Raw genomic sequence first — 23,031 nt, 5'->3', positions numbered from 1 at the left:
TTAGTTCCAGCACCTTCCCAAGTGAGTGGTAGGAATATCACTGTGAGTTCAATCCTAGTCTGGGCTACAGAGTGAGTTCCAGGTGAGCCTGGACTAGAGTAAGACTCTGCCTCCAAAATAAATGAAATAAAATAGATAAAATCCACAGTAGATTGCAAGTTACCATAAAATATTTCAGATGTATTTAACTCATTACTTAGAATCTTTCTTGTGTATGGAGGCCAGATGTTGATACTGGGTGCAATAGTTAAGTTCGGTTGGCAATTTGACCTGGTTAGGAATCCAGACATTCCTCTTGGGTTGGGTCTCTGAAGTTGCTTCCAGGAAGGATTGACTGAAGGAGGAGTGGGCGGCCCTCCCAGACGGGGGCTTTATGTAGGGAAGCTCTTGGAGAAGAGAGCCCCTCCTCCCATTGACCGCCTGTGCTGCTTGCTGGTGAATGCGTCCACTCCCACGTGCATCTATCCCGTTCTGCTATTCTTCCTCAGTATTGGAACTGAAGGATGACAGGCGAAAGCTAGCTTCTTTTAGACAGTTTCAGTTAGACAACTGAGGCCCAGACAGAACCAGGAGATGCCATCCCACATGCCACCTCGCCCTGGCACAAGAACAGAACTCTTGGCAGAAACAGAACGTGTGTCTGCTCAAGACTGATCTACAGCGCCCCCTTCTGTCCAAAGTCTAGTTCACTACCCAGATGGGCTGGTTCTGGGATCTGCCCTTCAAATCTACAAGCCCATCTAGCTTTTCCCTTGCCTATAAAGGCTCTTTGCTTCCTGTCGCGAGCTCTGCCCCTCTCTACTCAGCTCCACGCAGCTTTTCTGGTTCTGTTCCACTGGGCCTGTCTCTCTTCACTTGGGCCACAGGGACACATGTGAGTCTGGCTACCCCTTCACCCAGTGTGGCTGGGTGATGGCGGGGGGGGGGGGGGGGGGGGGGGGGGGGGGGGGGGGGGAGAGCATAAAACTGTTTCTTGGCCTGGGAGAATTTTCTGCTTGCCTCTGCTTTATAGTTGGCGGTGACTTCTCACACTGATTACATGCATGATTTTCCTCCGATCTCCTAATCTACTGCGTGTGTATTGCTGCTTACACCCCAGATCTACCACGTGGGCGCTCTCCCCAACTCCAGGCTTGCCGCCTGGGTAATCTCTTTAAACTCTGGGTAACCGCGAGTGTAACTGTCTTCATTGCTCACTTCTCCTCTGAATTTCTTGGTCTCTGCTTTGATATTTTCCCTCTCACTCTTCCTTGAGCCTCATCGTTTGCCCTGTTAACGTCCCTCTGCAGGCAAGCATATGGCAGATGCCGAGTGTGTGCTTTCTAGGTCTCCCTACATATACATCTGGTTCTACCCACTATGGGCTTGCAGCTCGGCCTCAGTATTTCCTTGAAAGCCTCAGTTTAACTCCCCTCCACTTGTACTTGTGGCTCTGCTCCAGCCCATAAAATGCCTTAGTTTCTCTTAAATGAACCTTATAAACGATGCAGTGTTTCCACATGAAAGCATGCGAAATCAATTTCATAAATTCTGGGGGACCACTCCTAAACCCCAAAATCTTGCATCAGAACCAAGTTTCCTCAGCCTTCTGGCGTGCACTGAAGAACAATGGCTCTCCAGGAAGCTGCTAGGCCTTTAGTGCTGGATTGGGACTGCTGAGGCATCCAGCCTTGTGGACTGAGCAGCTACCAGGTTCCTTGATTCTTGGGCCTGCAACTGCTATTATTGTTAGACTGTCATAAACTAATCCAATAAATCCTTTTGTTGCTGTGGTTGTTGAGGTAGGGTCTCACTGTAATCCAGGCTGACCGCTGCCTCCTGAGTGCTGGGATTAAAGGTGGGCGCCACCACGCCTGGCTCGAAATTCTCCCTTTAATACAATTCATTCTATGGGTTCTGTTCCTCAAGAGAACCCTAATATATCCGGTGTCCACCTCAGTTGTTCACTACTTTATTCTTTGAGACAGGGTCTTTTGAACCCCAGAGCGCACTGATTTAGCCAGACTAGCTAGCTAGTGAAGCTCACTGCTCCTCCCGTCTTCAGCCCCCCAGCACTGGGATGACAGGCATGCACCGCCACTTCTGGAATCTTACATGAGTTCTGGGGATCTGAACTCAGGCCCGCATGCTTGGGCATCAAACACTTTACCTGCTAAGCCATCCCCCAAGCCAGGGACTCTTTTTAAATGATCTTTTATGGTGAGTTATTACAAGTAATTTTAATTTAATTTAATTTATTTATTTGAGAGCGACAGACACAGGGAGAAAGACAGATAGAGGAAGAGAGAGAGAATGGGCGCGCCAGGGCTTCCAGCCTCTGCAAACGAACTCCAGACGCGTGCGCCCCCTTGTGCATCTGGCTAACGTGGGTCCTGGGGAACCGAGCCTCGAACCGGGGTCCTTAGGCTTCACAGGCAAGTGCTTAACCGCTAAGCCATCTCTCTAGCCCCACAAGTCATTTTTTTAATCACCAGGATTGCAAAGTAATTCCTTAAAGGTTGCACTGCTCCCTAAGTAGGAAAGCTGGCATTCTAACTCACCTTTGCCAGGTGCCAAAGCCCTTGCTCTCAGACATACCTCTGCATCAGACCACAAAATCATTAAAAGAGATTTCAAACCACGTACCTTTGTTTTCTGTTCTATTTGAGGGCCAAGGATCAAAAGCTCCTCCTGCATGTCTGTGACGAGAGCAGTTGCTTCTAGTATCTTGGACAGACCCATATAGAAATGATTCCTGAAAGACACAGCACAGGTTGGCTCTCCATCACCCAAAATGCCCAGGTGCAGGTTTTGGAGGTTTTTTTTTTTTTATGGGACTCCTGGAACATAGCTTTTATTGCCAATATCAGATTACAAATGATTCTTGAGTTTTCCAGCTACTGTGTAAGAAACTCAAATAGGAACAAACAGGTGCCCTGCAAATTGGCCTGGAGTGAGAGGCAGCAGTTAAAAGTTTGAAGAGGCATTTAAACCAAGCGTCTTCCCATGGGCACTCAAATTATAATCTTCTCTTTTTCTTTTTCTAAAAGATTTATTTTTACTTATTTATTTATGAGAGAGAGAGAAAGAGAGAGAGAGGGAGGGAGAGAATGGGCATGCCAGGTCCTCTAGCCACTGCAAATGAACTCCAGATGCATGTGCCACCATGTGCATCTGGCTTACGTGGGACCTGGAGAATTGAACCTAGGTCCTTAGGCTTCGCAGGCATGCACCTTAATCGCTAAGCCATCTCTCCAGCCCCTCTTTTTCTTTTTCCATTCATGATAAGGAAGGGAATGCATTGGGTGTGCTGACTCAAAAGTGTGGAGAAAAGGCACAGACTCCTGGGATATGTCCGTCAGCAATTAGTCCCAGTGTCCAGAGAACATGCATTCTGTGAATCGTAGGGTATTTGAATAGATGCTTGTGGCTGCTGTCTAATCTGACAATCCCAACTCTGAGATGCTCCAAAATCTAAAGCTTTTTGAATGCTATGCTCAATGTTGAAAGTTCTGAATTTTGGAATTTAAGATTAGGGATGCTCAATTTTTATTAAGAAGGTAAAATAAAAAATCTAACAGATTATTATCAAATATAACATGTGGTACATAAGAATTATTCATCATGATCGACTGGGGCTTATTTCAGGGCTACAACTGGTTCAGGATCTGAAAGTCAGTTGTAGACAGCACCATGTTGCTGTGATGAACATCCAAACCAGGCACAGTTTAGAAGAGAAAGGTGGGATTTACCTAAAGCTTACAGATCCAGGGGGATGTTCCATGAGTGGCAAAACCAGCTGCATTCATACATCCAAGCAGGGAGAAATCATCACCAGGCAGCAAACACCAACAGCAACAAAAACAAACTGGCAGCAGCAGAAGCTGGAGTGCCAACTGCTCTGCATACCTTTGGGCTGGAAATCAGACCCACCCCAAAAATACCTTAGGCTGGACCCCAGGAGGAAGCCCCCAGTGACACCTCCAGATGGCTGGAGCTCTAAGTTACAAGTTTAAGAAAACATTTGAGTCTATGGGGACACACATTCAAACTACCAGAACAATCTATCATGTTAATGGTCTAAAAAAGTCACATGACTCTAGCAATTGAAAGTGCCAAAAAGCATTTGACAAAATTCATGATAATTTTTTTTTGTAAAACTAGGAACCAAGGACTAGAGAGACGGATTAGCTATTAAAGGTGATTGCTTTCAAAGTCTGATGGCCTGAGTTTGAATCCCACGTACCCACATAAAGCCAGATGCACAAGTGGTACATGTGCCTGGAGTTCATTTGCCATGGCAGGCCCATACTCACCCTCTCTCAAGCAAATAATTATATAAAAACATTTTCAAAAATGTAGCTGGAGGGCTGGAGAGATGGCTTAGCAGTTAAGCACTTGCCTGTGAAGCCTAAGGACCCCGGTTCGAGGCTCAGTTCCCCAGGTCCCACGTTAGCCAGATGCACAAGGGGGCGCACGCGTCTGGAGTTCGTTTACAGAGGCTGGAAGCCCTGGCGCGCCCATTCTCTCTCTCTTCCTCTATCTGTCTTTCTTTCTGTGTCTGTCGCTCTCAAATAAATAAATTTAAAAAAAATTTAAAAAAATGTAGCTGGAGTGGACTGTTCTCCTCCATTGTTCTGCTGGCTGGTCTTGTTTTGAGCGGGAGTTTTCTTACTGATATTGGAGCTCATAGGTGTTGGACCATTCTCCCCTATGGGACCAGAGTTACAGACACAAGTGTCACGTGGCCAGGCCCAGCTGTTTACATGGGATATGGAGATTTGAACTCTGGACGTCTCAGGCCCTCACGCTTATACAGGAAGCACACTTAACCACGGAACCATGGAGCCTCCATGTGGTCACATGATGGTGATGAAGCATCACGTTTGCCTGGCCAGCTGGGGTACAGCGTGCTTGACTGCTAAGGCTTCTTGATGCTGCTGGGTGAGTGACATCTTGAACTGGCTCGCCTCCAGACCAGGAGCCTGGCTGTGGCCTGACCTTCAAATAGGGGTCGTAGTCCCAGTTACTCTCATTCAGTGTTCACTAAGACAATCAGAATGGATTTGGTGCCAGCCCATGTCAATCATAACTAGGGAATCTGATGAAATGGCTTATAGTTTTTTCTTAGTTGGCTATACAACAGGTTTGGGAGGGACTTGCAGAGGAACGGTTCTATCATGATGCCCTAGAAACCTTTCGTGCCTTCGTGTAGGTCATTTGGGTAAGGCTTAACTGCGACCCATCTGAATCGGCAGAACTCTCTTGATCCTTCCAGCCTATTAGACCAGAGGATGTTTGTGAGCATACACTACAGGGCCAGGTGCAGTTCATTTCTAACATCTTGGGAGGTTGTCATGAGATAGCTGCTCCTGTCTCTTGGGTTCTGTTATGTGGGTGTAGTTCAGTGGTAGAGTGTTTGCCTAGCACGTTTGAAGCCCTGGGTTCCATTCCCAGAACCATTAAAAAAAAAAAAAAAGTAAAACGAGGTTCTCGTTATGTCTGACGCTTCTTGCCTTTTCTGTTCTCTCATCCTCCTCAGACACAGCTTAGCTTAGTACAGCACCTGTCCCTCAGCAATTGGGTGTCCTGGCTGTCACTGCTGTGGTCATTTGGCCACTTTTCTTTTGATGTGGTCACGCTGGACAAGGGACATGGGGATTGTCACCTCCAGTCATTGTCTATATAAGTAGACATTGTTTTTGCTTTCATTGTTTATGTAAGTCATAAACTGAATCTAACAAGGACTCATTCCTTACTGGCTAACTTGTCAGGCTTACCTTGTTGGGGAGCCTGTGACCGTGCAAGGGCAATGCACACGGCATCTTTTAAGATCTGCTGCCATAGTAAAAAAGGTAGATTTGAAATATTTCATTTATTTATGCATTTATGTATTTGCAAGCAGAGAGAAGACAGACAAGGAAAGAGAGAGAATGAACACACCAGATCACCTCGCCCCCCAGCTGCGGCAAATGAACTCCAGACGCGTGCATCACTTTGTGCATCTGGCTTTACGTGGGCACTGGGTAATCGAACCAGGGTTGTTAGGCTTTGCAGGCAAGTGCCTTAACCATTCAGCCATCTCTCCAGCCCAAGAAAGGTAGATCTGAGCTCACCATTTTGTATTTGTATTTATTTATTTTCACAAATAAAAAACACTGATAGAAAGTACATGTTTCCATTCTGGTCTCATAGTCTTACCTCTTCATTTGCATCTCCTCCTCTCTTGACCTCAACATGTATGCAAATGTTTCCATGAATTGCAAGTAGCTACTGGGGGTGATGTAATACTGCCTTCCAGTTTCTGCAAAGTATTTTGTGCTCAAGTCTTTAATACTTTTGTAGATTTGGACACATGTCGGAGCAAAATTTCCTTTCAAGTTCTGAAGAATAACAATTTTGAAGAATTGAAAGAGAGCAATCTGAATATTGATAAGAAGGAGAAGACAGAACACTAAATAACTTGAAATTTATCATGTTTATCGTGTCTGAGACAAAGCATGGAGACAGGTCCTGTGCGCACGGCACCACGGACAAGGGAGTTCCAGTGGCCGAAGGGGGGAGGTAGACTGATGGCCCAAAACTCAGTCTAACAGGCTGTGCCCCCATTGCTGCTGGAATCATCCAAGGACTTGGGGCACCAGCATCGGTGGTCATAGTACGCTCTTTATCCATCCTTTTCTTTCTGAAAGTCGTTATCAAGCGCAAGACACTCTGGCGTTCAGAAAAGCTACAAAGACACAAGGACCCAGGGCATACAGAACACCCTGAGTTTAGTGTGGGAGAGAAGTCAGGTTGTGTGCGCATGTGCATGCGCTAGTTTGTACGTGTGTTGACATGTGCCTATGTGTGGCCCAGAAGTGGACACTGGATATCTTCTTCCATTGCTCTCTACCGTATTCTTTGAGATAGTCTCCTGTTGAACCCAGAACTCATCAATTCAGCTAGACGAGTGATCCTTCTGTTCATGCCGCCCCAGCACTGAATTACAGGCACGTGGGCCACACACCCAGCGTCACGTGAGCACAAGGAGTCCAAGCTCAGGTCCTCAGGCTTGCTCACCAAGCGCTTCACCCGCAGAACCATCTCCCCAGCCCTGCTGTACTTTATTTCTGGGTTGGCTCTGTCTCTAATCTTCTCATTGCCTGCTTTCTTTGAACACTGGGGCAAGGAAGGATGCAAGCCTCCTTAAAAGGGTCCACTTTGAGTCTCAGGCCCCTAGGCATTTATAGAAGCTTTTCTTAAGTATCTTTCCAACCCCCAATTTCTGTGATCTCGATCTAATGGCATTTCCAGTTTAATCATTCTAGAATAAATTCTTTTTTGTGACTCATAAATTCTGAGCTGAGTTAACATTGAGGTTTATCATTTTTTTTTTTTGTAGTCTTGCTGTTATAAATAAGCCACAAAAATTAAAGACATGCTTGGAAGGTTTCAGAATTCTCCACCAAGAATCTGCTGTGAAACATGGTGATGATTTTCCCTCATGGAAATCTGCTGTCCTCACAATGTGGGCAGAACAACGAGGAGCCATCAGCAGGGCAGAATCTAGGCATCCTCGAAACAGGGTGGGTTAGGAGTAAGGAAAGGTGGGGAGCTTATAAGGAGTCAGAACAAACAATGGATTCATTTCATAGGTGAGCTCTGGGCTGCTTATTTGTTATTATTATATTTACTTGAGAGAGAGAAAGAGAGAGAGAGAGAGCACCAGGGCCTCTAGCCACTGCAAAAACACTCCAGATGCATGCACCCCCCCTTGGGCATCTGGCTTATGTGGGTCCTGGGGAATTGAACCGAGGTCCTTTGGCTTTGCAGGAAAATGCCTTAACTACTAAGCCATTTTTCCAGCCCCTGGGCTGCCTATTTTTGCCCATGTATGGTGCATAGCCATAGCTGTTCAGAGCTGTAACACTGTTGGATGTTGTTACTAAACCCAAACCTTCATTGGCCTTAGCTACTTACCTTTCTGTTTTTTAAGTTCACCTTTTCTTTCAGGTAGGAGTTAGCTATGATAAGGAGGGCCTCTTCTGGCCACTTCTCATACCAGTCAATTGTGCAGGAGCCAATCATGGAAGGGTATACTCGACAGTTCTGGCGGAAGTTGGGTCCTGAAGGACTCATTATCAGAAAGATGTGTAGGTATTTAAATACTCTCTGGAATTGATGAAATATAAGTTATTAAAATGATATCCCCTACCTCAAAATATTGAAAATTTCATTTAAAACCTGTTTCAATTGTTTACTTCATGAGTAGGTTAGCAGCTGGTCAATTGCGCACTGATCTATCAGTTGTCAACAGAGCCCTTTGGGGGAAAGGACGAGCCCCACAGAGCCTTCTGCTCTATGTGACTCTGACTCATTGATGTCATGTGGATGGGTTCAGCACCAGCTCTTGTGAAGGGGTCTGGTGCTATAACTCTGTTCATTAGGGGACCACATACCACATGGTGACTGGTTTGCATGTTTCCTTTTTCTCTTTCTCTGGGTGGATTGCCTTTAGAGACCACAGAAACTCAAAGTACGAAAGCAGTGAGATAAATTAGAGTTGAAAGAGAAACAAGAGACCAGAAGAGTAGGTAGTCCACCACAGAAGGTAGCAGTAAGACTCCCACAGGTGGGTTCCGGCTATGCAACATTAGATGCAGTACGATTCTAGGTTAGTGGCTAGTTTCTTTGAAACTTGCCTTCATCCTGTTTCCTCAGAAGACCCAACAAGGCTGCTATTCTTGGGTTCTTGGCAGGACTGGACATGGGATGCAAATCCCTTTCTTTTTTCTTTTTGTGCATGGTGTGCATGTATGGGTGATGTGTGTGTATGCATTTGGAGGCCAGAGGTCAATGTCACATGTGGTGGTTTGATTCAAGTGTCCCTGATAAATGAATGCTAGGTTCCCAGCTGATGGAGATTTGAGAATTAATGCCTCATAGAGGCAGTGTATTGTTGGAGGTGGGATTATAGGTGTTATAGCCAGTTTCCCCTTGCCAATGTTGGGCACACTCTCCTGTTCCTGTTTTCCACTTGATGTTGGCCAGGAGGTGATGTCCACCCTCTGCTCATGCCATCGTTTCCCCTTGCTATCGTGGAGCTTCCCCTTGAGTCTGTAAGCCAAAATAAACCCCCCTTTTCCCCACAAGCTGTTCTTGGTTGGGTGATTTCTACCAGCAATGAAAACCTGACTGCAACAGTAAAGTGCTACTGAGGAGTGGGATTGCTGCTAGACACTTGTCTGTGTGGCTTTGGCCTTTTGGAGCTGATTTTTAAGAGGAATGTGGAAGGACTTGAAACCTTGGCCTAGGAGACATCTTTCAGTGTTGTAAATACAGATTGATTGACTATTCTGGTCAGAATTGAAAGATATGAGTGCAGTGAGAACTATAGACTGTGAGGTTTGGCTTCTGAGGATGAGAAAGAGCTTTGCCTGGACTGGGCTAGAAGCAGTTTGTGTGAGAGGCTTGTTGTTATGCCTGTGTCCTGAGAATTTGTGCAGGGTTGCATTGCATAGAAATGGGCTGGTGTGAGCAGTGGGATATGGCACAGAAATGACATCTTTGGGCTGAAACTTTTTCCTGTTCAGCTTCAATTATATGAGAGATTACAACATTTGAGACTGCGGCAACAGAAAGAATATAGACTCTTTTGAAGGGGCCTGAATGCTCAAGGAGTGTCCTATTCTTCAAAATCTGCTGTATTCCCCCATGGATAACAAATTGACACCCTACCTCGTATTATGGAGTATAAGAAATGCAGGAAGGAGAGGGTCATTGAATTTACAACACTGTCTTGTGTTTTGGAAACGGTCATGGGCAGTGGGCAGCAGATTTGCTGGATGCCTGCAAGGAGACCGATAGAGCCATGAGGATGGACTGTGGGTTGCAGTGGAGACACAGTGGAGGTTCCAGGACACGAGATGGCTGCTTAGGAGAGCTGCTGGCCCCAATGAAGTTTTCCAGGATTGTGAGTAGCCTAGCTGGGAGGGGTGGAATTGGAACTCCAGAGACTTGTTGCTGGTTAGAATTATTGGACTTGGAGACTTGTCGTTGACTAGAGTTGTTGGACTTGGAGCTAGAGTTTGATGTTTGCCCTGTTTAAACATTGTATTGGTTGAATATTTCTTTGCTATACTCAGTGCCATCTTTTGCAGTTTGAGTGTTCATTCTGTGCCATTATGGTTTTTTGGGGGGATTTTTGGAATTATGGCTCAGTTAAAAGATCTCAAACTATGGGAATGTTTGAATATCATTAGAATTGATAAAAGCTATGGGGACTCTTAAAGTTGGACTGAATGCATTTCATTTTACAAAATGGATGGTTATCAGCTTTGGGGACCAGGTGCAGAATGTGGGGGTTTGATTCAGGTGTCCCTCATAAGTGAATGCTAGATTCCCAGCTGATGGAGATTTGGGAATTAATGCCTCCTGGAGGCAGTGTATTGTTGGGGGGGGGACTTATAGGTATTATAGCCAGTGTCCCCTTGCTAGTGTTTGGCACACTCACCTGTTCCTGTTGTCCATCTGACATTGGCCAGTAGGTGATGTCCACCCTCTGCTCATGGTATCATTTTCCCTGCCATCATGGAACTTCTCCTCAAGTCTGTAAGCCAAAATAAACCCTTTCCCCCACAAGCTGCTCTTGGTTGGATGATTTCTGTCAGCAATGTGAACCTGACTGCAACAACATGTGTCTTCTTACTATCCACCTTATTATTTTATTTTTTAAATTTTTATTAACATTTTCCATGATTATAAAAAAATATCCATGGTAATCCCCCCCCCCCACTTTCCCCTTTGAAATTCCATTCTCCATCATATTACCTCCCCATTACAATCATTGTACTTACATATATACAATATCAACCTATTAAATATCCTCCTCCCTTCCTTTCTCTTCCCTTTATGTCTCCTTTTTGACTTACTGGCCTCTGCTACCAAGTATTTTCCTTCTCACGCAGAAGCCCAATCATCTGTAGCTAGGATCCACATATGAGAGAGAACATGTGGCGCTTGGCTTTCTGGGCCTGGGTTACCTCACTTAGTATAATCCTTTCCAGGTCCATCCATTTTTCTGCAAATTTCATAACCTCATTTTTCTTTACTGCTGAGTAGAACTCCATTATATAAATGTGCCACATCTTCATTATCCACTCATCTGTTGAGGGACATCTAGGCTGGTTCCATTTCCCAGCTATTATAAATTGAGCAGCAATAAACATGGTAGAGCACGTACTTCTAAGGAAATAAGATGAGTCCTTTGGATATATGCCTAGGAGCGCTATAGCTGGGTCATATGGTAGATCAATCTTTAGCTGTTTTAGGAACCTCCACACTGTTTTCCACAATGGCTGGACCAGACTGCATTCCCACCAGCAGTGTAGAAGGGCTCCTCTTTTTCCACATCCCCGCCAACATTTATGATCATTTGTTTTCATGATTATCCACCTTATTTAAAAAAATATTTTATTTATATTTGAGAGAGAGAGTGAGAGAGAGAGAGAAAGAGAGAGAGAGAATGGGCATGCCAGGGCCTTCAGCCACTGCAAACAAACTCCAGAAGCATGCATCACCTTGGGCATCTGGCTTATGAGGGTCCTTGGGAACTGAACCTAGGTCCTTTAGCTTTGTAGGCAATTGCCTTAGCCACTAAGCAATCCTTCCAGCCCACCACCTTATTTTTTGAAACAAGGTCTCTTACTGAATCTACAGCTCATGATTCAACTAGACTATCCAGCCAAAAAGCCACAGGTATCCTTCTGTCTGTGTCCAGCCAGAGTTGGGTTCTTGGTATTTGAATTCATGCTTGCCTATTAAAAACTTTTTTTCCCTGAGCCATATCTCCAACATCAGATCCTTTCCTTCTTATGTCCATACACTACTTTCTGTAAATATACATTTCCGAAAGAGCCTCAGTAGTCAGCATTCCTCTTAACTAAGAGCAGACTCTATACAAATTGATAATATCTCCAAGTATCAAGCAACATACTTTGCACAATAAGTATCAAAAATAACAAAAGAGTAAAATTTTTCCTTTCTTTCTTTTTATATATTATTTATTTATTTGAGAGATTAAGAGGGAAACAGGGAGGGAGAGAGGGAGGGAGAGAGACAGAGAGAAAGAGAGAGAGAAAGAGAGAGAGAGAAAGAATGGGCATGCCAGGGCCTCATGCCACTGCAAATGAACTCCAGTCACATGTGCCCCCTTGTGCATCTGGCTTGTGTGGGTTCTAGGGAACTGAACCTCAGTCCTTAGGTTTCGCCAGCAAGTATCTTAACCTATAAGCCATCTCTCTACCTCCCTCTTTTTTTTTTTTTTTTTCCAGATAGGGGATCTCACTCTAGCCCAGACTGTCCTGGAATCTATTATGTAGTCTCAGCCTGGCCTCAAACTCACATCGATCCTCCTACTTCTGCCTCTAGAGTGCTGGGATGAAAGGCATGTGCCACCATGTCCCAACAGATCTTTTCTTTTTGTCCTTAAAAGTTTTTTTTTTTTTGTTTTGAGGCAGGTCTTGCTCTAGCTCAGGCTGACCTGGAATTCACTATGTAGTCTCACGGTGGCCTTGAACTCATGGCGATCCTTCTACCTGTGCCTCCCAAGTGCTGGGATTAAAGGAGTGCGCCACCAAGCCTGGCTGTCTTTAAAAATTTATAAGGAAAAATAATCCTCCTCAGTGCAAAACTCATACATTACATAAATGTAAATGTGAAGTGGATATGTGAGTGCTTAGCTTTTTCTAGCTCGACTTTTGACTATGGATGCCCAGAGTAACAGTTCGTACTGTGCCTTCGTTGCTATCATATAAAATGGCTCATGTCATTTTTGGAAAACTGTATAGTAATTAAAGCTGAGTTCTAACTGGGATTCATAGTTTATTATTTTTAGAGTGCACTATTGTCTACATTCCAAATCCGAATTTATTGGTTCTTCCTTACCACTCATAATCTATTCAAAAAATTATAGTAAAAAGACCTTAGAGAACTTAAATGATCAGGATAAATGCTATCTTTCTTCCTACCATGGCATTCAAAAATGTAACTTGGGACTGGAGAGATGGCTTAGCATTTAAGGCACTTGCCTGCCAAGCCAAAGGACCCAGGTTCAATTCTCCAGGACCCATGTACGTCAGATGTATAAGGCAGCACATGCATCTGTAGTTTCTTTACAATCACTGGAGGCCCTGGTTCACCTGTTCTCTCTCTCTCTCTCAAATAAATAAATAAAAATAAAATATTTTAAAAAAATGTAACTTGTTTCAAGTGTTCACTCATCACGTATATTTTCATTAAGTGACTAATTTCTGGAAATTTAATCTTCTTGTGGCAGATACTTAACATCTGTTGAGGAATGGTGAGTGGCTGGGTTTAATTATCAAATACCCTTAGACAAAAACTGGCTCCAGAAATTAGTGAAGCTGTGGCCTTTCCTAGTGCACATTTCTGTTTGGGCTGAGTGACTATAGCTCTCCATTCATTCAGCCACTGGTCAGTCAGTGCTGGCTAACCATGGCTGAGAGGCAAGGAAGATCTACTCCTCATTGCAATACAGCTTCTCTTTGTCAATTATCCATTGATAATGTGAACAAAATCTTCCAGAAGTGATTTTTATTTATTTATAAGGGAGAAAGAGGAAATAGGCAGAGAGAGAGAGAGAGAGAGAGATTGAGAGAGAGAGAGAGAGAGAGAGAGAGAGAGAGAGAGAGAGAGAGAGAATGGGCATGCCAGGACATGTAACTATTGCAAACGAACTCCAGATGCATGTACCACCTTGTGCATCTGGTTTATGTGGGTTCTAGGGAATCAAGCCTGGGTCCTTAGGCTTCACAGGCAAGAGCCTTAATCACTAAGCCATCTCTCCAACCCAGAACTGATGTTTTAAGTGAAGCATTCATTTGGTAGGGTCAATCATGCCTGAGAGTCAAAGGTCCAGTTCATTGCTGAGTCTATTTCTCTTGTCAAACTGGTTCTTTCACAGTGTCTCTGCTGCTGAGCTAATTTTCAATATCACCTGTTCTCTTTGGACAATTCCTTTCTGTATATTTTATCTCCTGGTCAATTCTAGGGCTGAAAAGACTGAAAGAATTATTTTTCATCTTTTCTGACTTGCTACCAACATAGCTGCAAACCTCAGCTAGGAAGGAATCTCAGTATAATAAATAATCTTGGGATAACTTTTCATTTCACTGTCTTAGAGCTGTTCTTACTCCTTCTCTAGAAAAAGAGTAGCTATCCATATTCAGATCTTAGTCAATCTTTAGCCTGCTTAGGACATGATTTATCTGTGTGTAAGTGGTCATTATTTTAGCTTTAAAAATTCATTTAAAAAAAAAATACAGGCACAAGGTGGCTCATGTATCTGGAGTTTGCAGGACTAGAGGTCTTGGAATGCCCAATCTTTGTATCTCTTGAGCACTCTCTACCTGCTTCTGTCTCTCTCAAATAAATACAATAAAATATTAAAACATAAAAAAGTCATTACAAAACTAAGAAAGAACTATAGAAAATCATGTTCAGGATATTAATAACCATCTGATAATGCCAAGCCACAGGAAGTACCTTTTGGAAGAACTTAAGTAAGAAGTTTCGGTCATCTGCATATGAATACTGTTCAGCAAAAGCTCTGAGTCTCATGACAATAGAGTCCAGCTCCTCATTTTCAAATAAGTTAGGGATTTTTCCTGAATTGATAATGTAGTTCAAATCTACCAGAAATGATTCCTTGGATGAAACATACATTTAATTAGGAATGAGCAAATCATATGTTTAACTTTTAAACTTTTTGTTTATTTTTATTTATTTGAGAGCGACAGAGAGAGAGAGAGAGAGGCAAAGAGAGAGAGAGAATGGGCGCACCAGGGCCTCCAGGCACTGCAAAGGAGCTCCAGATGCATGTGCCCCCTTGTGCATCTGGCTAACGTGGGTCCTGGGGAATTGAGCCTTGAACTGGGGTCCTTAGGCTTCATAGGCAAGTGCTTAGCTGCTAAACCATCTCTCCAGCCTTTAACTTTTAAAATTTATTTAAAAGATAGAAAGATGCAGATGTGAGGGAGAGAGAGGAAAAGCGGAAGGGAGAGAATGGATGCACCAGTGCCTCAGCCTCTGCAAACGGACCCCCGACATGTAAGCTCCTCTTGTGCACATGTGTGACATTGCACACTCATGTCATGGTGCATCTGACTGGGTGGCACCTGGAGATTCGAACATGAGTTCTTTGGCCTCACACGCAAGTACCTTAACTACTAAGCCATCTTGCCAGCCCTATATTTTCTTTCTAAATACGAAATTTCTGGGGGGTGAGTGGAAGCTATGTGAAACCAAATTTTAGAAAGTAATAAAGACAGAAAGAACTTACTTGTTCTGGGTTTAAGTTCGCAACCATAACAACAGTGGGGTTCCCTTCTAATCCTGCTTGGATAAACACCTTCTTGAACAGTTCTTTGAATTCTATGTAAGAATAACTGTGAGATACAGGCACCCGGTACAGTTTGTGTTCTGCCACATAACAGGCTAAGGTTGCACATGTTTCCTTTCCACATCCATCCATTCCAATCTTTGGAAGAGAAGAGAAAGGCATCTGATTTGTGAGTTTTGGGGCATTGGGAATTGGGGATTTAGCTCAGTGATAGAGCACTTGCCTAGCAAGCAAAAGGCTCTGAGTTTAGTTACCCCCCAAAATGGAACTCACTTTGATGTATTTAGTAGGAATCTTTCAATATATAGTTCTTCCATTGATTCGTGCTAGAAAAAAATCTCAATGGTAAATAACGTTTAGACTACAAGCATTCACCAAGATTCAGTATTTTCATAGCTTCATAAAATATAGGAAATAATTTTACTGGACAGATAATCAAGAAAAATAGCGTGGATAGACTTATACATAAACATCACGTCATTGTTAGCATCTGGTGCCTCATTTACAAGACATTAAGTAGTTATTTATTTTGAGCAATAATAATGGTAATGATTAAGAAATTTACTTTTTATAAGAAAAATTATTTATTTGTAAGAGAGGGTGGGAATGCCAGAGCCTCTGCCCACTGCAAACGTATTCCAGATGCATGTGCTACTTTGTGCATTGGGCTTTTCATGGGTACTGGGGAACTGAACCTGGGTCCTTAACCTTTGCAGGCAAATACCTTAACTGCTGAGCCATCTCTCCAGCCCCAAAAGTTACTTTTTATACACAGATTTATTGAAGCACAATTCATAGACTAACCTCTTTCAAGTGTATGTTTCCATAATTTCAATAAAGATTTATGCAGCCGCCGCCACAATCCATCCTTAGAACACTTTCATCAGTTCTGAAAAACCTCTCCAGTCCACCTGAGGATCATGCTTCCCCCACCCTGAGGCCCAGGCATTCACTCTGATGATATTGCTATTAAGTCACCTTTTTCTGGATGGACTCTTTTGCATCTGATTTATTTTCCTTAGTATAGCTGTCTTAAATTTATTTCATGTTTTAATGTACATCACATTTCTTCCCTTTTTTCACCAAGTACTATTTTATTGTGTGGATATAGCACAGTATTGTAATGCAGTCATCATTAGTGGATATTTGGACTAAGTGACTTGTCGGCTGTTTGCAGTAATGCTCCCCTGCGTGACCTGCATTCGTGTGTGCACACGTGCCCCTTCTGTATGCACCATTTACTTTTCTGCTTCCTCTCTGCCATTGTGTGGTGCAGGAAGTGGCTGCACTCAGGACTATGGGTTGAGTGAGAGACTCCAGATCAAGGAAACATGTACATGAGGCATAGAGGACACCCAGTGTACTTCTCTGGACTTTGCATGTGCACACACAGGATATCCACACACACATACACCACATGTACATCCCATCACCACATTTACACACACACACATGCCACGCTCATACTTCTCCTTCTTGTCTCCCAAAAGAAGACTATGCATTTTGTTGTCGGATAGAGTTTTCTATCATGTTAATTGAGTAAATTCTTTTAAAAATATATTTTATTTGCTGGGCATGGTGGCACATAGTTTTAATCCCAGCACTTGGGAAGCAGAGGTAGGAGGATTGCTGTGAGTTCGAGGCCACCCTGAGAAGACATAGTGAATTCCAGGTCAGCCTGGGCCAGAGTGAGACCCTACCTCAAAAAATACATATTTTATTTATTTGCAAGGAGAGAGAGAGAGAGAGAGAATAAATGAGAATTAGTGTGCCCATGCCTCTATCCACTGCTTCTAACCCAACTTGCTTTCTTTTGTGTTTGTTTTTGTTTTCTGAGGTAGGGTCTTGCTCTAGCCAGGCTGACCTGGAATTCACTATGGAGTCTCAGGGTGGCCTTGAACTCACAGCGATCCTCCTACCTCTGCCTCCCGAGTGCTGGGATTAAAGGTGTGCACCACCACGCCTGGCCTAGGACTCTTTCTTGAAAGGTGTAACTTTCCAGGAAAGAAAGAAGGAAATAAAGGAAAGGCCAAGCTCTTTATGTTGCTGGCCTCTAGCAGAGTGGAGGCTCCAAAGACTCCGTTGGAGGGAAGGAAGTATGGATGTTGGACGACACGGTCTCTTACTACAGACTCAAGGATGTTCCTTGCTTTTACTTACCCCTAAACTACCTCAGTAATTGTTTGCATGGGTTATCTTTCTTCATCTCTAAAAAAGTATTTCTTATTTGAGAGAGAGAAAGAGGGAGGGTGGGGGGGAAGAATGGGCACTCTAAGGCCTTCAGCCACTGCAAATGAACGCCAGATGCAACTGCCCCATTGTGCATCTGGCTTACATGAGTCCTGGGGAATTGAACCAGGGTTCTTTGATTTTGCAGACAAATGCCTCAAATGTGAAGCCATCCCTCCAGCCCTCTTTCTTCATCTTTAATTTTCAACTATTTTATATCCTTGAATCTAAAATGTGACTCTTCTTAACTTATAGTTGGATTTTGTTCTTTATTTTTAAAATTTTTTAAAATTTATTTATTTGAGAGCGACAGACACAGAGAGAAAGACAGATAGAGGGAGAGAGAGAGAATGGGCGTGCCAGGGCTTCCAGCCTCTGCAAACGAACTCCAGACGCGTGCGCCCCCTTGTGCATCTGGCTAACGTGGAACCTGGGGAACCGAGCCTCGAACTGGGGTCCTTAGGCTTCACAGGCAAGCGCTTAACTGCTAAGCCATCTCTCCAGCCCAGATTTTGTTCTTTTAAAGATTTAATCTTGATTTCTTGTGTAATTTTATTGAAGTACTTATGTATTTATATTTTTTAGGATTGATATTGCTGTTTTCTATATGTCCAATACTTTTTCTCTTTGTTTCTCCTTTGTCACCTTCTATTTTGTTAGATTTCTAATTTAACTATTTTGGCTTTTTATTATTTATTTATTTATTTGACAGGGAAAGAGGGGGAGAGAGAGAGAGAGAGAGAATGGGCACGCCAGGGCCTCCAGCCACTGCAACAAATGAACTCCAGATGCGTGCGCCCCCTTGTGCCACTGGCTAATGTGGGTCCTGGGGAACCAAACCTGGGTCCTTTGGCTTTGCAGGCAAACGCCTTAACCACTAAGCCATCCCTCCAGCCCTCTTTTGGCCTTTTAAAATACATATGTATTATTTTACTTCTGTGTTTTTACAATAAAGTAATTTATTTAATGATACCCTTTAAAAAGTAGAAAGATGAACCACAATCTGGAAAGTTTTATTTGGTACATTGGTAATGAAGAAAGGATTAGTGCCTGAATGTATACATCGCCCAGCAAGCCAGTACAGTTCATAGAAAGGGAGACCCAAATGCCCAGCAAGCAAATAAAAGATCAGCCAAGTGGTATCTGCTGCTGTGCTTGTCTGGCCACCCACAGCAAGTAAACCTCTTCCCAGCAGCTCCCACAGTGGCTGATTGGTGCTGCTATGGAGAAACTCAAAATTCTCCCGCCCCCTCACCTCTGTGAGGCATGTGCCTACCACTTCCTAGTTTCTCCCGTGCAATTAAGCTATTCGTGCTGAATTTTTATTTATTTATTTTTAATTTTTAAAAATTTATTTAGTTTTCAATTTATTTATTGGAAGGGAGGAGAGAGAGAAAATAGGCATGCTGGGGCCTCTAGCTACTGTAGACCAACTCTAGACACATGCACCACCTTGTGCAGCTGCTTTCCGTGGGTGCTGGGGAATGGAACCTGGGTCCTTAGGCTTCATAGGCAAGCACTTTAACTGCCAAGCCATCTCTCTAGCCCAGTGCTGAGGTTTTAGACCTTCATGTTTATAGCTAATATCTTCCGGATCCTTTTCATTGTCTTTCTTGTTTCAATTATTATTTTTTTTTGTGTGTTTTAAAACATTTTTATTAAATAATACTTAGACAATAATTACAAAAGCTTTAAACAGTAATTCCAGGTAGTGAAAGACAATTCCTTTTTTAAAAAAAATTAAACCAGAAAAATATTATGTCTTGATGCTTTATACAAAGGAATGATTTACTTTACATTCTCACCATTTGCAACATTAGCCCGTAGGATTGAAACCACTTCCTAGTATGTCTCCAAGGCTGAGTGAACTCCACAGTGATATGCTTTTACATTAATCAGTAGGTCAAAGAAATATAACTCTATTACAGCTCAAAATAAAATGAACCAACAGGCACTTTGCAATCAGATGCTGTGACTCTTTCACAATGAAGCCTGCTTGTTCACAGCTCTTTTATTCAATTATTTTTTAAAAAATTATTTGTTTTAGAGAGATGGTGGGGGAAGGATGGGCACGCCAGGGCCTCAGCCATTGCAAATGAACTCCAGACATGGAGCTACCTTGGGCATCTGGCTTAGGTGGGTCCTGGGGAATTGAATCTGGGTCCTTTGGCTTTGCAGGCAAATGCCTTAACAGTTAAGCCATCTCTCCAACCTAGTTTCAATTATTATTTTAATTTTTTAGACAGACAGACAGATAGACAGAGAGAGAGAGAGAATTGGTGTGCCAGGATCTCAGCCACTGCACTTGAACTCCAGATGTTTGTGCCACCCAGTGGGCATATGAGACCTTGTTCTTACCCCACCTTTGAGCATCTGGCTTATGTGGGATCTGGAGAAGGATTGAACATGATGGGTCCTTAGACTTCACAGGCAAGTGCCTTAACCACTAAGCCATCTCTTCAGCCCTGTTTCAATCATTTTTTAGGAACCATCTACTTTGATATGAGTAAGACCATTCCAACTTATCTCATAATAACTGGCCCGATAATGTACCCTATGGCTGACTGCCTTTCCTTCCCCACCTAAGTTCCTCACTGTCCTCCATATTACCTGGGACCCTGCCTTAGGTTCACCGTAAATGCTTGGCTCTTGGTGGGTCTCTTTCCACTAGAGCTTAAGCTAAGATAAAGCTTTCCAGCTTTCCTTGTTGGGATGGACAAAGTCTGAAGCTAGGGCAACTCCAGGGGAATTTTCCAGTTGCATAAAAGGAACTGTCTCCTTTGAAATGCATATGAGGGAAGAGGTTTCTCCCCAGGCAGAGGGTAGTGAAGGAAAAGACACAGACCTCAGCCAGAGGCTCAGACTTCAAGACTTACTGAGCCCCGTTCGCTGGTTCATGGGCATCCTGCAGTTCTCCTTTCCTTGGGTTTTCTGAACCTTGTCTGTAGTTAGTGCCTTTGGCCCTAGCTTACTTGGTTTCACAGCTCAACTATTTGTTTTTCCTCAGCCAGAACTTCACTGAGATATTATCATAGCTATATAACAACTAGAAGGATCGCAACTTGATGATCTCCACAATCAAACCAACATGTCCATCACCTCGGCAAGGTTACCAGTTTGCTCCTGTGCATGTGTACATGTGGAGAAGATTAAGGTCTAACTTCTGACCACAGTTCAAGAAAGTTAGACAGTACTGCTATTATCATCACCTTGTGAATATTAGAGCTCCAGAATGTACTCATCTTGTATAACTGCATACAGTACATGTATGAACTTATCGCAATGTGCTTCAGATTAATTCTAACTTAATTTCACTTAAATTAAAAACATTATCTCATTACAGCTCCATTTTCTCTTTTTATTTGTTGAAACATATATTGTTACATAAGACTACAGTCGTTTGATAAGTATCATTTTTAATATTTATTTATTTGACAGAGGAAGAGGGGGAGAGAGAGAGAGAGAGAGAGAGAGAGAGAGAGAGAGAGAGAGAGAGGGAGAGAGGGAGGGAGAGAGAGAGAGAATGGGCACACCCAGTCTTCCATCCAGTGCAAGCGAACTCCAGATGTATGTGCCCCCTTGTGCATCTGACTTATGTGGGTCTTGGAGAATTGAACCTGGATCCTTTGGCTTTGCAGACAAATGCCTTAACCACTAAACCATCTCTCCAGCTCCCTGTTTTTTATGTTTTTAATAATGTATGGGAAAGCATAAATAAGTAGCTCTTACTAGGCTTTCCAGATTCTAAATTTTGAAAATATTTGAAAAATTTAAATCCTTACCAGCAGCATGTGAATCCCTGGTTGTCGAAGGACCCTTGTGGCTCTTGTAATATGTTCTATGGCTTCCTTGAAGAACACAATGGAATGAGACATCTAGCGGAAGAAGTGTAGCAAATAAACTATTTATGGGTGTAGAAGAAACAAGCACGCATTATGATTTTACATATAGAGGCACACAAAGGCAATGACTTTCCCTTAGTGAACCAAGATCTAGATCCAGCTAAGGGTTCACATAAGCATTAGGAAAAGCAAATTTTCACAATGAGATGGTCCCTCTGCCAATACTCTGGTGCGCAGTACTGGACGTTCATGGGGTTGAGAGAAGAGAAGGAATGAAAAGAACAATAGTGGCTGCTTTCCTGTAGTGGCGGGTGGGATGACTGGTGAGATGAAAAAAAAAAAACAAAACAACCTGGAATCTTGCTGTCTCTGTTAGAAGGACACGTCTGCCTACAACAGCAAGGGCAAGATGGGAAGTCACCACCACTCACTGTGTGCCCGTTCCTCCGGCCCTTGACGGCACACTCTCTTGCATTGCTTCACTTCGTCGACTATTCACTCAATTCTCTACAGCCTTGGCTGTGTACCTACCTTATCTTTAAAAGTATAACCCACGGAGACATGACTAGATAGAAGTAATATACAGCTATACTTCTAATCCTCTGCTTTGGAGTCAGAGGGAGCACTCCTTCTTTTCTCATGCACATACACACTTTAAAATACTTGATATATGTGGATATTTGTGTGCATAAACAAACATCTACATAGGCAGCACTCCTTAGGTCTCCATAGAGTAGGTGTCTTTACCTCCAAAGATGTCGACCCCAACTTCATTTGGAATTCGTTAAGTATATTAACAAGTTTATTAAAGTCATTGGTCTTCTGATAGAGCTTTTTTCTGTGAGGCTTGTGTAAATCCAAGAAATCTACAAATACACTTGAGTCATTCATCAGGTCTTCGGGTAACCACTGAATCTATTGTAAGGTAAGAATTCAATTATTGTTCAATTAATATCATTCAAATGCCAGTGTCATTCTAGTGTAATCCTATTTGTTATCAAGATCCTGCCCATGTCACATACATGGGGGGGGGCTCCTAGGACTTGGGTTCTTAACCCTTTTTCATGGCATGGACTTCTTTTGGCAGTGAAGCCCGTGGATCCTTTTTCAGAATGATATTTTTAAATGCTTATGATAAAAACAAGAGTTACAAAGGAAACTAAGTATATTGAAATGCAGTTCTATCTAATAACTGCTTGAGGGTTTCTGGACTGCAGATTAAGAACTCCTGTAGTTGTAGATTGCTCCACTACCCATCTGGGAAAGGGCTTCTTTCCTTAGTCAATGCCAGTTATTACCACAGTTCTACAAGTTCCCACACTTGATTTCCTGGTCCACTTTGCAACCTATTGCTCATATTTCGCTCACAAGTTAGCTATCTCCTTTTACTTTTAAAAAATTGTTTTGTTTATTTTTATTTATTTATTTGAGAGAGAGACACACACAGAAAGAGGGGGAGAGAGAGAGAGAGAGAGAGGGAGGGAGAAAGGGAGAGAGAGAGAGGGAGAGAGAGAGAGAGAGAGAGAGAATGGGCACACCAGAGCCTTCAGCCACTGCAAATGAACTCCAGACACGTGT

At 43.1% G+C, this 23,031-nt stretch overlaps 1 protein-coding gene across 1 annotated transcript in view; it reads right to left on the bottom strand.

Annotated features, from left to right (window-relative positions):
* Dnah14 (dynein axonemal heavy chain 14) overlaps nucleotides 1–23,031 on the bottom strand; it is a 278,677-nt gene that overhangs the window by 82,468 nt on the left and 173,178 nt on the right. The window contains exons 53-59 of the mRNA XM_045144175.1: nucleotides 22,201–22,368; nucleotides 21,394–21,486; nucleotides 15,323–15,520; nucleotides 14,527–14,688; nucleotides 7,942–8,133; nucleotides 6,181–6,362; nucleotides 2,626–2,734 (exon numbers count right to left, since the gene is read on the bottom strand). Coding sequence (XP_045000110.1) covers nucleotides 2,626–2,734; nucleotides 6,181–6,362; nucleotides 7,942–8,133; nucleotides 14,527–14,688; nucleotides 15,323–15,520; nucleotides 21,394–21,486; nucleotides 22,201–22,368 — 1,104 coding nt within the window. The remainder of the gene's footprint in view (nucleotides 1–2,625; nucleotides 2,735–6,180; nucleotides 6,363–7,941; nucleotides 8,134–14,526; nucleotides 14,689–15,322; nucleotides 15,521–21,393; nucleotides 21,487–22,200; nucleotides 22,369–23,031) is intronic.

Source organism: Jaculus jaculus, chromosome 1 (assembly GCF_020740685.1).
Source record: "Jaculus jaculus isolate mJacJac1 chromosome 1, mJacJac1.mat.Y.cur, whole genome shotgun sequence".
Classification (NCBI taxonomy): Eukaryota; Metazoa; Chordata; class Mammalia; order Rodentia; family Dipodidae; genus Jaculus; species Jaculus jaculus.
The sequence above is the reverse complement of the archived record's forward strand: the minus strand, read 5'-3'. Positions and strand labels throughout refer to the sequence as shown.